Source organism: Sylvia atricapilla, chromosome 13, assembly GCF_009819655.1.
Source record: "Sylvia atricapilla isolate bSylAtr1 chromosome 13, bSylAtr1.pri, whole genome shotgun sequence".
Classification (NCBI taxonomy): Eukaryota; Metazoa; Chordata; class Aves; order Passeriformes; family Sylviidae; genus Sylvia; species Sylvia atricapilla.
In genome coordinates this window covers 2,910,733-2,927,061 of record NC_089152.1, presented here as the reverse complement: position 1 = coordinate 2,927,061, position 16,329 = coordinate 2,910,733, and the positions used below count along the sequence as shown (strand labels likewise).

The following is a 16,329-nucleotide window of genomic DNA, read 5'->3' as shown; positions in this document are numbered from 1 at the left end:
TTGCTTGTGAACAAGACGCTTGTCATGCCACAGGGTCCCGCACATGTGCTTGGCTTCCACCCCAAAAAACCCAGCTCCCATCCCAAAAAACCCAACTGGGAGCCAGTCTCTGTCCCTCTGCAGAGCCAAGAGCTGGCTACCAGGGCTCAGTGAGGAACAGCACATCAAAATCCCCTCTGGACCATCAGCCACAACTCCCAAGCATGCACCGGGGGTGTGGACTTCCCCAGAGTGGAAAAGAAGATGTTGAATTGGGCCAAGGCGGAGCTGGAGGAGGCAAGTGCTCCAGAGAGGAGCTGGGAAAGCAGAGGGCCCCACTCCGATGCCTGTGTGTTATGGCTGGACAGCAAAGCTCAGTGATGGAGGTGGTATCATTAAAGGGCTTCCACGCACCAAGCTTGAGAAATGGTTATGCAGGAAAAGCAGACGAGAAAAGGCTGGAAAAATAATTGTGGTGGAGTACATTCACACTGACTGGAATAAGAATTAGAAGGGAAATAATTTTCTTCAGAGGTTAAGAGCCCATTCCCTTCCCAGGCTTGCCAAGAAGATCAATAAATATTTTGGATTTAGACTAAGGCAATTGCCCATGTATGATAGAAGAGGTTCATGCCACTGAACATGGATTGTCTAGAGATCATATTATCATCAGATCTATGATGATTTCGAGGGCAGACACAAGCATTAACAATGGAAAATAATTGGACTTGCAGGAAGCAAGAAAAGCAGGGTTTAAAGGGAATGCTGGGCAACTTGAGGCAGCTGGGGGAAGCTGGGAGTGGCCAGCCCAGCACCGTGGGGCGGCTGGGATAACACGGGATAACATAGGATAACACACCTCAGCTGCCTGACATTTTTATCCGCTGCAAAGCCACCTTCCATCACTCCGAGAGGGTTTTACAGCCTCCCCCGCAACCTTATTAAACTAAAGCACCTGGCTTCAGGGAGATCGAGAAATAAAAAATGGCTCTAATAAAAATGTAAAAACTCCCCTAAAAACCTTTCCAGCATGAACATATACCTCACGGGACGTGCTGGAAACTTGGGATTGCTTTCCCTCCAGCTCTGCCTCGGCTCAGGGTGGGTACAGTGGGGATTGGCATCTGATGCACGAGGGGTTTGGGGTTTTGCATGGGATGCCGTGGGGCCAAGGACATACCCGTGCTGGCGGGGCAGGTCTCACACCGTCGGGGCTCCCGGCTGAGGTACATGGCAGGCTGGCACTCTGGCACACAGCTCTCCCCTGCCAGGCTGCCAGGAAAGCAGAGAACATTTGCACCCAAAGCTATGGGATAAGGGGAATCAACACAGCCCATTCCCATCTTCTCATCCCCCCATGTCCTATGGCATCCTCAGCCCGCAGCACAGGAGGTGCTGGAAAGCCAGCCAGCATTTTAGGAGAAATTAAAATCCTGCCTGGACCAAAGGGACAGCTGCAGGTTCTTTAATTAAGTATCCACGAGGAAATAAAATTATTTTTTCCCATGGGCAGCCAGCCAGGCTCTCTTGAAGACCTTTTGCACCACTGAGGCTCCCCGGAATAAAAGGAAATTGGTTCAGCGCCGTGGCTGGGCCGGTGCTGCTTCACCGTGGCAGGGATGATTTGAAGTCCCGGCTTAAAAGGATATTGGACAATAAAAAACAAGCACCGTGTGGATTATGTCTGACAAGTGCCTCCACTTGTGCTTTTCTGAGGGAGTAGATAATCTTTTGGCAGCGGGAATTTCTTTGTCTGAGCAAGTCCCACTGCTCCACCACGGCTCTGACTCGCTTACTGAACACTGAACACTGCAGACTGCTATGGGATTGTACTTCCATGAGCCACTGGGGATGGAAAACAGCTTCTCCCAAGTGCTGACACTGGGCTCTGTGTCCCACACACTGTGTGGGGCCAGCAGCAGTGGTCAGGGCAGCCCTGCCTGCACCTGCAGTGCTGGAAAATCACTGTCCTGAACTAGCCCCACTCAACAGGTATATCAAACAAAATTTTCAGCATGGATGAATCTGAGGGAAGGGTTTCTGCATTTACAGTGGGGATTCTCAGCTGCTTGGTCAGGCTGATATCAGCTCTACACAGCACTTACCCACCACCCTGGAAAAAGCTGGGGAAAATGAATTTATATTTAAATCACAGTTTTCAGCTAAGAAAGGGAAGCTAATCACCACCTTTAAAATCCCAGACCTCCAGCACACTGCACCACAGCTGCAGCACCATGGAAGCAGGATCTCTGGTCTTGAACTTAATTCACTCTCTGATTTCCCATCGGTTTTCCCAAATTTAAACCACAGGTATGAATGCTGTAGGTATAAACTCCTCCTGTGCTGGCGTTTTACCTGAATCCCTCTTTGCATGCAGTACATTTGTCTGCTTCGCCGACACATTTTTTACAGCTTTGATGACATTTCAGACAGCGTTTCTGACCTTTCAAAAAACAAAGCAAAGCAGGGAGAATAAAATCCGGATGGTGATTTGGAAGCAGCAGTCAGAGCCACAAATCCCCACTGCACCCCAGCTCCAGCTTCCCAGGGGGGAAAGGCACATCCCTCCCCAACAGATCCCTACTATTGCAGGTGACCTTATCTGTCACCACTTGCTAAAAAGAAATGTGCTTTGCAAGCAGCCAGGATCATTAATTACAGTCTTCTAATTAAGAGCTTTGAGTTGAGCACCTCTGCTTTGCACCACCCTCTGAACACCTAGAGGTTTCCCTCCTCCCTTCAGCATGCAAAGTGTGTCAAGAAGGAAATTCAAAGCCAATACTCAAGGGTCAAGGTGCGTTCTCCACCCCTAGCACTTAAAACAGAAGCAACCCCTGCACATCCTCACGCTGCAACTGGCAAGTGAAAAACATCCTTACGTTCCTCGGCGTAGAACCCGGGCGGGCAGAGCACCACGCAGGTGCCCATCTCGGGGTGGTGGTAGAGGTTCCTCTTGCAGGCTGTGCACTGGCTGGGTCCCCTCCCGACGCAGCGCTCGCAGCCCTTGTGGCACCGCCGGCACCTCCGGGCGCCGTTGTCACCGAAAAACCCAGCGGGGCACGAGCTCACACACATCCTGGGGAGGGAACCCTGGGCTTTGGTGCCAGCTCTGGTCACCTCCTGCCTCAGGCACCCACCACTGTCCCCTCGCCCGCAGCGTTTGGGGTGTCCCCAGCCTTGGCAGCAATTTGAGCTCGTTTACTTCTTATTCTTGTGATTTACAGTGTCTTGGAAGCCACAGCTCTAATACAGAGATGGGGACTCTTGTCCCAGATGTCAGTAAAGTTTCCCCATGCCATCTCAAGAGACTGAGGAGTGGAAACCCCAGTGCCTGAAGTGATTTGGCAGCTCAGCTGGCTGTACCTTGGGTGTGGGTGACCCCAACCAGTGAAGCCAAAGCTTCTTCACCAATATGATTATGTGGCCCAGATCCTCCAGCACTCTCCAGCTCCATGTCCCCCACCCCACTGTACCCTAATTCAGGACAGGGATCCTCACACCTCCTCCTCCTCCTCCACCCATTTGATTTCTCACACACTTCTTTCTCTATGCAAATATCTCCCACACACAGTAACCTGTGAGACCTGAGGAAAGGTGCTGCTGCTGTTGCCTGGGGACCCCATGGGTACACCCCACCACCCCTCACCTGCCAGTTTTCATGCTGCCCAGGCTGTAGTGGATGCAGTTCAAGCACTGGTCAGCGTTGGGGCCATCGCAGCCCTGGTCACCACATTCAGGGTGGCACGGACCTGAGGAGGGAGAGACCAGCACAGTGTGAGAGAGGCTGAGCACCCTCCAGGCACCACAGCTAGGATACCCTGAGCACACCCTTCCTGGACCAATGGACACCTGGACCCTTCTTTCATCTTATTCTATATCCTATATCTGTTATACTTTAAATTTTATCCTATCTATCTTCTGGAACTGCATGGCTTTGGGTGCTTGTCTTTCCTGCAGCTCATCCTTCCCAGAATGAATCCCACCCAACCATCCTCAGGCTGAACACTGGTGCAGGAGCAGCTTAGAAAGAGAGACCTGCTCCTCAGGGAGCAGCAGACACACCCACCCCTGCCCGTGCTGGAGGGGGGAAGGTGGGCAGAGGAGCTTTTTTTACCCCTCAGACAGCTGCACCACCAATTTGTGGCCAGGACGGGGCATTTTCCTACCTTCTAATTTCACCATCCTGCTGCCCCGTGCTGGCCACAGGCACTGCTCCTCCCAGCCTGCCTCAGTCCCAGGCAGGATCAGACCTCGTGGCTCCCCCAGTTTTTATCAGGGTTTTCATTTCCCTGGGTACTCTGGGAGGAACAACGTGGCAGCTCAGGTAGTGCTCACCCGCGTACTCCTCCTCCTCCTCCGCCACCTCCACCTGGCTCTGCAGGAAGGCGGCTCTCGATGGCTCCATCTCTGATGTTGGCACTTCCAGTGACCTCCCCCGGGACTGGGGCCCACCCAGTGCAGTGTAGGGGTGCTCCCCTGTCCCGTAGAAGATGAGGCTCCACTCCTTCAGCTTCCCTGTGGGGCAGACACAATGTCACCCAGCCTGCTTCCCTGTCTCACCCATCTCTGGGGGACCCAGTTTTGGGGGAAGCAGGAGGAGGGTGGACTGGACCATCAGGGTGTCAACACTGACACAGCAATGCAGAAGGTAGCAGTGAACACCCAGAAATGTTCATGAGCCCCTGAGCTTCCAGCCCACACAAATGCAGCTGTTTAAAGCACTTACAAGAGATTTTTAATTCCATAACTCATCTGATGAACTGCAGCATCACCACAGTCTCCAAGTCCAACACAGGAGAGTAATTTTAAAAGCTCCACAATAGAGGATTATTTCTGTCTGACAAAAGCCACCTGGCACACACTGGATTATTTCTTGCTGCTGTTGCTCCAGCCATCTCTTTGCCTGACACAACAGAGGTCTGAGCTTGCCATTCCCCAAAACACTGTAGTGCACCTGGTGAGACCCCCCCAAGGCCTTACACCCACATCAACACCCTCCACAAGCCACATGGATTTGGAGAGAGAGTCCAAAAATGCTGCTGCTTCTTTCCAACACTGTTTTTCTTCCAATTCCCCATCAATGCGAGTCACTTCATGCCTGCAGCGTGCTCGGCTTTAACTCCTAATCCCTGTGTTTCCAGGAAGGGCTTAAAATTTGCAATACCCAAATCCCTTGGCTCTCCCAAAGGCATGAGAGGACACACCTGCTGCACCAAGCAGGACTGGTGTGGAGGCAGGTCAAGCCCTGGCAGCATCAGCTAGGGGAGTGCCTTTGCCAAAAGAATTTGCTTTAAATCTAAAATATCCTGTGTGAGGAAAGCCCAGGCTCCACAGGGCTGATGTGGGGGTGCAGCAGTACCAGTGACATGATACTCATAGTATTTAATTGATATTAAATTAACCAATTTAGTGGTACTAAATCCCCATTTCTGCTACGAGCTGGGAGCATCTTCCCTCTTTTTCCTCTTGCTGTGCTCTCTCTGCTTCAAACCCGGCGCAGACTTTTTGAGGGGATGACTTAATGCACTTGGTTTCATTTTGTTTTGCCAAGCTCTGATGCCCGTGAGGGGCTCAGAAACACCCGCCACAAACTGTAAATACAGGGGCAAAAGCAGCTCTGTGGGCGCTTTGCTGCTGCTTTCAGAGTTCAAAAGATTTGGGGTGAAGGCTGCAAACAGAAACACTCTCTGTGCAACGCACCCCCACGTGCACCTCCCGCCAGAAAGTAGCGTGGGAGAAATTTTTAATATACTCCTGGCTTCCTATCAATGATTGTGTGGATTTAACACCCCCACAACACACGCCAGCCCCAGGCAGGATGCTTCACATCCCACTGCCCCCAGCCAGCGAGGCGGCTGCCGCTTCCCAGCGGGGCCGGATCCTGCCCACACGGCTCCTGTGCTGGGAAGGGGTCAGGGAGCAGGGGGCCAAGCTGGGGAGAGGGGGGACACAGCAGGGTTGGGGACATGCAGGGGGCCTGGCTGAGCCCAGCCAACCCCCCACCAGCATGGTGGCAGTTTAGGGAGGTTGTCCATCCGTCTGCAGCCCGAGGGGCATCATCCCCTTGCGCCATTGCACAACCAGCCCACATGCCAGATGTCCCAGCAGTGAAGCAAAACAAACAAACAACAATTACAGCTCTTGGGTTTCCTCGTTTTGACTCATTACAAGTTTAATTTTGGAAACCTGGCTCTCGGGTGCAGCCAGTTTACTGCTACTGCTGCTGAAAGAAAACCAGCTTCCAGCTCAGCCAGACCGGCAGCTTTCTGCATTCCGAGCTGACATTTCATTCCCATTTTGGAAAATCTGGGCAATACAGTTTTGCTGGAGAGCATAAAACTCACAGCAAAATTTACAGCCAAACGAAGCAGCCTACAAAGGGTTTTGGATGCGAGAGGGACTGACTGGTGGGCACTGGGGGTCCTTACCTTGCATGGCGGGGTTGCGCACTTGGGATGGTGTGTCGTGGATCTCCAGGGTCCACTCCCCTGCCGCCCGCTCCCCCCAGCAGTGGACAGTCATGAACTCCCAGCCCTTGAAGCCTTCATTGGAGTGGTCAAACACCCTGCAACGGTAATGCCACCAAGAAATGTGACTTGGAATGTTGTATTTTATCAGGAAAGGCAGATAGGTAATTGAGGGTTTTAGGGATCCTTGCATGCACACACCCTTGCAGCAAGCTCTCCTGCAGCTGAAACCTGCGTATGCTCCCCACCTTCCCCTCAAAACCCAAGGAAATACACTCACAACACAAAAACCCCTAAAGGAGGATGCTGCCCAGCCCGGACACGCCCTGGCTCTGGCTGCTCTCACCTCCTGGCGAGGAGCTGTGACCGTGTCCCAGCTGGAGAGATGAGGCTGATCTGGAGGTCCCCCCGGCGTGGGTGGGCGATGCTGAGCCGCACCACGACGTGCTCCAGGTACAGCACGTGCTGGTCCCGCTGCTCGGCGCAGGCGCTGCTCAGGGTGCTGGCACGCAGCACGTGGTCAGCTCGGATGTACCTGCCAGGGACAGGACACAGCGTCAGGACAGAGTGCCCCTGGCTCCCAGCCATGCACGCCCTGTTGGATTTGAACCTGGTCTCCTGCTGCTTCACAGCAAAAATTATCTTATCTGCCACTGCAATTCCCAGTGTCCTAGCACGGGAATTTGCTGAATTGCTGGATGGTAACAAGATGAGTTTGAAGTGCTTCGAAGATCTATGCCTTATGGGCTGCAAGGGCGCTGCTTTATTATAATTACGAGTGCAGCGCTCCTCTTTGGGCTGTAATTAGTGTCTGTATCAGATAAATAGCTTCATGAACACACTTGGCTCCGCACTCATTCCTGTTTTGCATATGCAAGTCTCTAAAAGACTTTTCTGATTAACAACTCTCTTGCTCTACAGCCAGGCATTGGTAAATGAAGAGTGTCCACTTGGTGAGATCCCTGATGCCACTCTTCACCCAGGAGTGACTGACCTATCAAGGATGAGATGTGAATGTGAATTGGATTGAATCTGAAGCAAAATTCAAAGAGAACCAAGACACTGGAAATTTGATAATCTTTGCAACAAATCACCAGTTTTTGGTGTCTTTCAACACATCACTGCTCACATAGGACCCAGCAGGCAAGGTGGGTTTTGGTCTCTCACTGTCAGCCCTCAAAAATTCCCTGCTGGTCACTCATCTGGGAAGCAAAATCTTGCAAAAGTGAAAAAAAAAATCACCCATTGGCAAATCTGGCCCTGGAGAGCCCAAATGGGACCTGCACTTCATCGAGCCGTAGGCACAGACCCCACAACACTCACTTGGGCACCCTGTCCAGGCTTCCCACGCAGACGTGCTGGGGAGGAACCATCTTCCACTTCTTGGCTTCTACCACAATAGCATCAGCATCCACCAGCCCAAAGCCATATAGATGGCTAACTGGAAAGAGAGAAGACTCAGAAACCCTCAGCCTTCCCAGCAGGGATCAGGAGCTCCTCCTCAGCGCTTGGTGGAGCACCCTCCAACCATCAGGAAAGGTGTGGAGTTGACCCCGTTGGGGTATGAGGTGTTTCAGCACATGGAGCTCATCACCCTGTCCAAGTTACACCTCAAGTCCACACTGGTACCATGGAAAACCCACTCCTGAGAGCAGCCCAAGGAAAATAGCAAGAAACAGCTCAAGAGTCTCCACCAAACAAGTTTTCCAAGTCTCCACCAAGCAAGAGCTCCAAACATCTCATCCCATGAATAACCGCTCTCTCCTCCCTCCACTTACCCTGAAGTTAGGAACCCCCAATTAACTTGATAGTGACCACCCACAGTGAATTTTCCCCATGAGTGAAGCTCTGGAGACCTTTATTTTCCCTTGGTTGGCCATTCTTGCCCTTCCATCCCCACGGCCTCTCACCTTTATGCCCTGCTCCGTTGGTTTTCCAGTCGGGTGCTCGCAGGTGCCCTGGCCGTGAGGTCTTGACCAGCAGGTGCTGGACGTCCCTCCAGGTGAGCAGGGGGCTGCAATGACAGGTGGCTCATGGGGTGGCTCTGCTGTTCCCAGTCCTCCCAGCAGCAGCAGGTACCCCATTGAATTTAAAAACAAAGAAAAAAAAAATCCACACCAGCCACCCCTCTTTCCTGTTAGAAAAAAAGCAAGAATTAATGATTTAAATGCTGACACCCTGCCACTATTTGAAGTGTCCCAGCAGAGTGGTGTGCCCCAGGAAGGGATATCACAGGCCCAGGGGAATTGCAGGATTTACTCCTGGATTAGGCCATTTAGCTCTCAGTCTCTAAGGTAGAAATGAAGTAAATCAGGAAGGTTTTCCCCATTTTTTTGGGAGAGAGGGAGCAAAGCACATCCTGAGGCAGAATAGTGGGCTCAGCACCTTGCTGATACACAATGCTGAGCAAACCTTCCCTTTGTATGTATAACAGCAAAAAAATTGCTGGAAATAAAACCTGGGTTGTTCATTAAACAGAAAAATTAAACCCAAATTGCCTGTAGCTCCCCAGACTGGGTTTGTGTGTTCAGAGTGCTGGACACTGACTGCTCTGTGCTTCTGAGCCCCCTCACGACCCCAGCTCAGGGATATTGCTGGAGAATTTTCCCCGCTTTACTTACACTCCGTTGTTCAGCATCTCGAGCTGGGATTTATATTGCTCTCGAGCAACATTTAAAGAAAGAAATTCAATTTATTTTCTCTTGTCACAACGGAATGCCTGAGCACCAAGCTCTGGTAGTTAATGTTGCCGTTTATGCCTCAGCTAAACAATTCAAAAATTACATCTAAAGCTTTTAATATATTTGTAATGAAAACGGCATCTCCGGAAATGCTCTCACCCGACCTGGGTGTTGGGATTAAACCAGAGGAGGAGGAATGGAGCCACAATCACCATCCGTGGATGAGAGTGCAGCGCTGCCCTGAGGCTTATTTTTATTCCCAGCCTTAATTTTATTTCCACTCCATAAAAATAATAATCAGCTCATGAGAAGGCACTCCATGAAGCAACACAGGGGTGCCCAAGGGCTGTTCCTGGGTTGGGGGTCCATGATGGAACCAGGATGGGACTGGGATGGGGACAAAAGGAAAGGAGCAGCTCATTTGAACCTGGAGTGTGTCGCTGGCAATACAGTCCTGTGAGTTTTTGACATTATGAAAAAGTAGTCCTTTTCCCCCAGAAATGCAACACTTGCTAAAAACCATCACTTCTGCTGACATTTCCCAATGTCTGTGATGTTTTCTGACTTTTTTTTTCTTTCCAGGAAGTATTTATAAAACTCCCATTGGAGCTGCCTGTCAGCAGTTTCAATGCATCTACTGAAAAGCCTGACTGATGTCACCAACCCCAAACTTTTCAACAGATGGCAACAAGTGAAAAATTAAACCAATAAAACACCTGTGGGAAGATCGGATTCAAAACAGCAACAGCACCAGAAAGGGGCGATTTAAAATAACTTTGTGTCATTTTGGTTGCTCCAGAGGAAACAAAACGGCCTTGTTTCTTTCAGGTTGGGCTCACCAGGTGCTAAATGTGGGAACATTTCTCCTGAGGAGGTTACACTTACTTTGCCTCCAAAGCCAAGGCGATGATGCCCGCGACCATCGGGGCGGACACGGAGGTGCCGGTGTGGCCGTCGGTGCAGCGGTGCCGGAGATCCGTGGTGACCTGTGGAGAGAGGAGCTGCAGCCCCCAAAATGCTCCCAGCATGGGCACTAACCCATCCAGCACCCCAGATTTGCTTGGGATGATGCCAGAGAGGAGATGAGCCTGTTAGTACCCAACCCCTGCCACGACTCCAATGCCATCGGGGGGCACAGAGCCCCAAAAATGGGCTGCAGATACATTTGGTGCATGAGAAAACACCCCTGTACTTATATTTTCCTTTGCTCAAAAGTGCAAAAAATATTTGAAGGGGGAAAAAATCAGCTGGAGGAAAATGTGGATGAAGCAGTGTGAGCTGGTGTGGGTACACGTCCTGGGGTGCATATTGAGCTGAGCCATAGTAAACATTTTCTTTAAAGCCTCCAGCTCCTGGTCTTGGACAAGAATTGCCATTTGCATAGAGGGGGAAAAAACGCACCATTTCCAGCTCCAGAAAGCCTGAGCTCCCAGTTTGGGACTGCCACACCCCTGTTAAATGCCTCCATCCTCCCCCTTTTTTCTCTCTCAGGCTAAAAATCTTTGAAATTCACTTTAAAAAAAAAATAACAAGATACAGTGAGCAAGTACATTGGGGAACAGGTAAATATTTACATGGGTATTTTTGCAAACCTTCAGCCCTTTCACCCATTTCACCCAGGGAAAACACAACATCCCTGAGCAAAATCCAGAGCAAAACCTATTGCAGAGCTAAGGACAACGCCTAGCTCTTCCACCTGAGCCATCATCCAGCCCAGCCATAAAGAAAACACCCAGAGGATGCTGCCCCACTCGATGTTGGAGTAAAACTCACAATTTTCCGCTCATAAAAGGCCCCACTGCTGTAGGTGGTGGCGAGGGTGGAGGCACATTCCTCCAGGTACCAGGGCTTGTAGCCGTTCTCAGTGGTGCTGCTGATGGAGATGGTGTAGATGCTGTTGGTGTAGCCATCACAGGAGCAGTAATCGCCCTCTCTGCCGCCGTTCCCCGAAGCCCAGACGAAAATGGACCCCAGTCCCCTGCGACCCTGTGGGCACAGAGGGGATGGAGGGTTAGAGGAGGTGTTAGCCCAGGATGAGAGGTCATCCTGGCACCGCAAGGAGGGGATAAATCTGATTTTTGGGTGTTTGGTTAAAGTGGAAGGATGGGTCCCACCCTGCCTAGCACTCAGCCCCCTGCATCAATCCCCACACGTGTTCCTCGGCTCAGTCAGTCCCAGTTTACACACAGTGACTCCCCAAAAAGGATGAGAGAGCCTTCAGCAACAGAATTTCAGCATTTTCCATGGGGGAAAACATCTTGGGTGCTCAAAGTCCCTGGACCAGGTGCTAACACACAGCATGGTGCTATTAGGGATGGTCCTGCAGGAGGAATTGGCAGGGAACCCCCAAACCCCAAATCTCCCAAGCCCACGAATCACTCAAACCACCAGAAACCTTCTCCCAGCCTATCCTTTAGGTTTCTTTTGCTTGTCTTTTGGTTTTTAAATCCCACCCTTTTCTCCCCTTCCCATCACTTGGCTGGAACTTCTGATGGAGCCATTCCCACTGGGTACAGCTGTGGGATCCCACTGGGAATTGAGGGGTTGTGCCTGCTGCCCAGACCTCCCTGGAGCCAGGAGAAGATCCCACCTGGCAGCAGCAGCCATGGTGCCAACGAGGGGCTCCTAAAGAAGCCGACACCACGGGAATGAGCCTCACTCACCCCTTTATCCAACCCACTGCCAGGACACCCAGGAATAACCCAGCCCTGCGGCGGTCACAAGCAAGGTGCCAACATCCCAAAAAGCAGGATTTTTGGTGATCCAAAAGGGTTAGGGGCAGGAAATGAAGTGGCTGGTTCTCTTCCGTGCCCTGTAAGGCAGGGCTCTCCAGGGAGGATGGAGCTCTGCCGGGCTTGGCAGGCGATGGAAGCAGTGGAGCAGCCCCATCCTCCCCGCGGCTGCTCCTGCCACGGAGAGATTTCGGCGCTCGCCTGGGCAGATCTGGTGTTTACCTCCCTCCCACTGCTCTGTGGCAGCTTCCTCCACAAAAAATAATCATAACAATAATAGTAATAATAATAAAGCAGCTTTGCTCTGGAGGAATTCACCGGGATTTATTGTGGGCTTTAGGCGCCTGGGGGGAGCAGGATGGTTTATTACCTGTCTCGCCCCCCTCCTGGGGCAGAGGCTTTCTGAGCTGACCCTGCCTCTGGATACACAGTCTAAGTCAGTCTCTTTCCTTACTTTATGAAAGTTTTCATTATCTGGGCTGCCTCCCAGCCAAACTGGGTGGGTATTTCCCTCGCAAAGATTAATAGAGCTGTCTGGAGCTCTGCAAGAAAAACTGCAATTGCCAAGGGAATTACTGCCCTGCTCCGCATCACAGAGAGCTCGACCCAGCTTGCCAGCCCACCAAGTCTGCTGCTGGCATCTCCCACCCCACTTTCCAGGGTTTCCTGGATCTGCAAAGAGGCAGCATCCCAGCCCACACGCTCGGCGCAGACAGTGTCCGTTCAGCTCGCCCACACCAAAGTCAAAACACCTCCAAGGATGGGTCCCACTGCATGCAACCCAAGCTTTCCCAAATCACTAATCAGAGGAATAAAACCAGACACAATTGGCCAAGCATCTGGAGATGTAGCAATGAACTTGATTAGGATCAGAAGACTGGGAGCCCAGACCTCCCTTTCATCCCTCGCCCCGAGCGTTGTACCCACGGGACCATGAAAGGCTCAGACCTGCTCCGAACCCACATCCCCACGATGCCCAGGCAGGGCTGCACTGGAGAAAAGTGGGTTTGGAGACAGCACGGGCACATGAGGACATGAACAGGCACATGAATGACACTACAAAAATGCACAGCTAACACCTGACAGCATTTCCTGGCAGAGCAAGAGCTCACCACATATTGCAACTCCCTCGGACTGGAAAAATCCATTCTTTCCCTTTGCTCTCAAACAAGGAACAAACAAGATTTCTGTAAGCAGACCCTAAACATCCAGCTTCTTAATTTGCCATGCTCCTAATCCAATGCAATGCCAGTGAGGGGCTCCTGGCTGCTATAAAACCTGAATCTGGGCATCATTTGAACCAGGGAATCCCTCCCTGGCCAAGCTGGGGCTGATCCAGCTCACCCCAGCAGCTCATGGCTTGGCTGTGGGATGCACAGCATCTCCTGCTTCCACAGCACTGCAGGGCCTGAGTGTTTGCCCAACAGCACTCCATGAATGACCAGGATAAATATCCCCTCGTTAGCTTGGGAACTAATAAAGTGTGGCCGGGGGAACAAGAAACAAGATGATAAATTACCCCAGTGCAGTCCTATCGCTAATAGATAAAGGTTATTTTAATGTTTCCATTAAAAACTCAATTTTAAGGATTTATAACTCGGTTACAGCTGTTTGCTCGGGCTAAAGGTGGCGGTTAACTATCTGCTTGCAGCTTTCCTCGTTATTTAAGGAGATGGAGTTGGCAATAACGAGGTGTGCATGTGGGATAGTGGGTGCTGCAAACACGGGGTGGCAGTGGGGTGAACGGGGTGTCCTCTGGGAGGCAAAAACAAGCATCCTAAGACAGTGTTAGGCAAGTACCCTGCTGCTGCCTGTTTGCTCCTGCATGGAAAAATAAGGTCTAAAAAGCAGCTTGTTCCCCCGTATTTACATGGCGTGAACTCCCCGGCACTTCAATGGATTCCTGGGCAGGCTCACCGCCCCAGCAGGAAATCAAGTAAACAGTGGGAAAAACGCTCCACCCTATTTTTAGATAAGAGGCCACCCCAACTCCCAGCATGCTGCGGGAAGAGGCAGCAGAGGAAGGAGTGGTGGCAGGGGTTGAAGTGGGGGCTTCACAGCCCAGCCTGGGGCTGCTGGCAATGGAACACCAACCCAAGATTCTCTGGAGCACCCAGGGAACAACCACTGTGAAGCCCTGAGCCACTGTGACACTTACCCACAGCGCCCACCGAGCTGCCAAAAAGGCCTTTTTCTCAATGCTTTTAGAAAATATTAGGCGTTTCTAAAAAGTACACAAAGAGGGAAGGGCCACAGGAAGGCCAGGGCATCCCCAGCAGGGATTGACAGCTGTCAATCAAATGTGATGTTTGGCTGAACTTTCTTACTGGAAGATCGCAAGAACAACAATCCATTGTCAGATCCTGTGGCAACACCCGTGTCCCTCCCCAGCCATGACACAGCCACTTGCTCTGGGTGGAAAGCCAGGGGAATGCTTAACGTGACAGAGGGGAGGATACCAGGAGCCCAAGGAGTATGGAGGAGGGGGTTGGACATACTGGGGTTTGGGATACTGCTGTTTCCGTCCACACCAGCATCCAGGAGGGATATTTTGGGGTGCAAAGTCACCCCCTCAAAGGACCACTTTGGGTTTCTCATCCCGGCAGAGCTTCGCAACACAACCTGGGGCCTCCCTGCTCTGCTGGGGCTCTGCCGAGGGGTCCCACCAGCACCAGGCACCTCCCGCCGTCACCACCCTCGGCTGCCAAATCCTCCGGAGCTCTTAGGGACGCCGGGGAAAACTAGGAAAAATTAGAGATGATTGACTCCCCCCCACCCCAGCCCTAGTGCTGGCATTGCCTCAGGGGGCTGAGCTGCCCATCCCCACGCCAGACCCTGGGCCAGCTGTGGCCCTTCCCAAGGGACAGGAGGAGGAGGGCGAGCGCATCTGGGCGCTGTGGGATCCACACCTTTTTAATGCCTTGCTCAAAAGCCTGTTTGGCCAATAGACCAGGTCCATCAACTGTCTTCCCATCATCATCTGGCCCCCAGCTCGCGCTGTAAATGTCAATGTAATCGGGTCTGATGCCAAGCGACTTCGCTTCAACAACATCTGTTACATCTCCATCTAACATACGAATGCCTAAAAGCACAAAAACATCAGACATTAGGGCTTCATGGCGTGGATGACAGTGTGAGGATTGCAATCAAAGGGCTTTGTTAACGGCGGCGGAAACCACACGGCTCAGGCGCGCCTGGAATAGCTTCAACCCGTGGCCCCGCATGCCAACGAGCCTGGCAGCAGGATGCTGGGGAGCTACGGGGGAAGTTTTCTGTGTTGCTGGCTTCCTGGCAAGTGATGGAGAAGGGGGTGTCAAAATTCATTTCCCCTCCATTGGTGGGGAATGGGTAGTGGTAGTGGTACTGCACTTCCCAGCAACAAACCCCCACTAAAATCTTTTTTTCTCCCCTTTTTACTCCTTTGCTAGCATGTTTCTTCACATGGAAGATTTTGGTGTTTCCTGAACACTCATGCCCCCCAGCTTCAGGCTCACTGGTGGGATGAAGCCTCCCTCTTGAGCGGGGATGACTGTGACTGTCCCCAAACCCAATCACTGCCCAACTGATGCCAACGGTTCCCTGGAGAGGGAGAAGCCCCAGGAAATAAACCCAGGCTGTGGTTTGTTTGGCCAAATCAGAGCCAGGACCCCAACACGTGGTTGGATAACAACACCACCCGGGATAACTCTCACTTCCAGCTGGGAATGCCAGCAGGTACCAGCCAAGATGCTCACAGGCAGAGCCCACCAGCCATGGTGGGATGGGCTGGGGGATTGCTGCACACCTCCAACCTCTGACTGCTGCAATACGACAGCACAACCCCCTCTGCTCTCCATCACCCTTTCCCTGCTGGATTTCTTCTCCACACAGTGGGTAGAGGGTGCCAGGCACCCCAACAGGCTGCCCAGAAACAGCCTTTGCAGGAAAAGCGATGCTGGAAATTTCAGCATCGTATTTTGTCAGCCAGGGAGAGTCTGGTTTATAAAAACGCATTTCCCCTTCCACATGTATTTTGTCTTAAAGCAAACAAATGCAGGCAGATGTCATTCCAGCTGCAGCTGTGCTCTGGACACCAGTCAACTCAAATATCTCCTTCTGACGCTGTCCCCAACCAGCCAAAACCAAGCTTAGAAATGTAAAATCAGGGAGCAGAGCTGTTCCCAAAAAATTCCTCTTTGTCAACAAGAAAACACAAGGAGAAGGGGCGGAAAGCCAAGCCCAGTGTCTGAGCTGCACCCGGCAAGGAAAACCAGCTGAGGAATGAGATTTGTGCTTGCTGTATGTGGCTGTTTTCATCAGCAAGCCCCAAATCAGCCTAAAGTCAACCCAAAACCTGCCCAGAGACAGCCACCCACAATGAGGGTGAACAGGAGGGAGCAGGAGTGGGTGCTGCAAAATAAATGAGCTTTGTGTCACACAGGGAGCAACACCAACCTCCCAAGCGAGAGTTCGAGGAGAGGGAAGAGGAGG

At 51.8% G+C, this 16,329-nt stretch overlaps 1 protein-coding gene across 1 annotated transcript in view; it reads right to left on the bottom strand.

The window, feature by feature from the left end:
• The window catches only part of PCSK6 (proprotein convertase subtilisin/kexin type 6), a 33,552-nt gene that overhangs the window by 3,448 nt on the left and 13,775 nt on the right, over window positions 1–16,329 (bottom strand). Inside the window, exons 7-18 of the mRNA XM_066328241.1 lie at window positions 14,769–14,941; window positions 10,901–11,113; window positions 10,013–10,113; window positions 8,357–8,460; window positions 7,770–7,887; window positions 6,793–6,981; window positions 6,408–6,544; window positions 4,315–4,494; window positions 3,626–3,728; window positions 2,859–3,055; window positions 2,335–2,422; window positions 1,160–1,251 (exon numbers count right to left, since the gene is read on the bottom strand). Of these exons, the coding sequence (XP_066184338.1) occupies window positions 1,160–1,251; window positions 2,335–2,422; window positions 2,859–3,055; window positions 3,626–3,728; window positions 4,315–4,494; window positions 6,408–6,544; window positions 6,793–6,981; window positions 7,770–7,887; window positions 8,357–8,460; window positions 10,013–10,113; window positions 10,901–11,113; window positions 14,769–14,941 (1,695 nt within the window). The remainder of the gene's footprint in view (window positions 1–1,159; window positions 1,252–2,334; window positions 2,423–2,858; window positions 3,056–3,625; window positions 3,729–4,314; window positions 4,495–6,407; window positions 6,545–6,792; window positions 6,982–7,769; window positions 7,888–8,356; window positions 8,461–10,012; window positions 10,114–10,900; window positions 11,114–14,768; window positions 14,942–16,329) is intronic.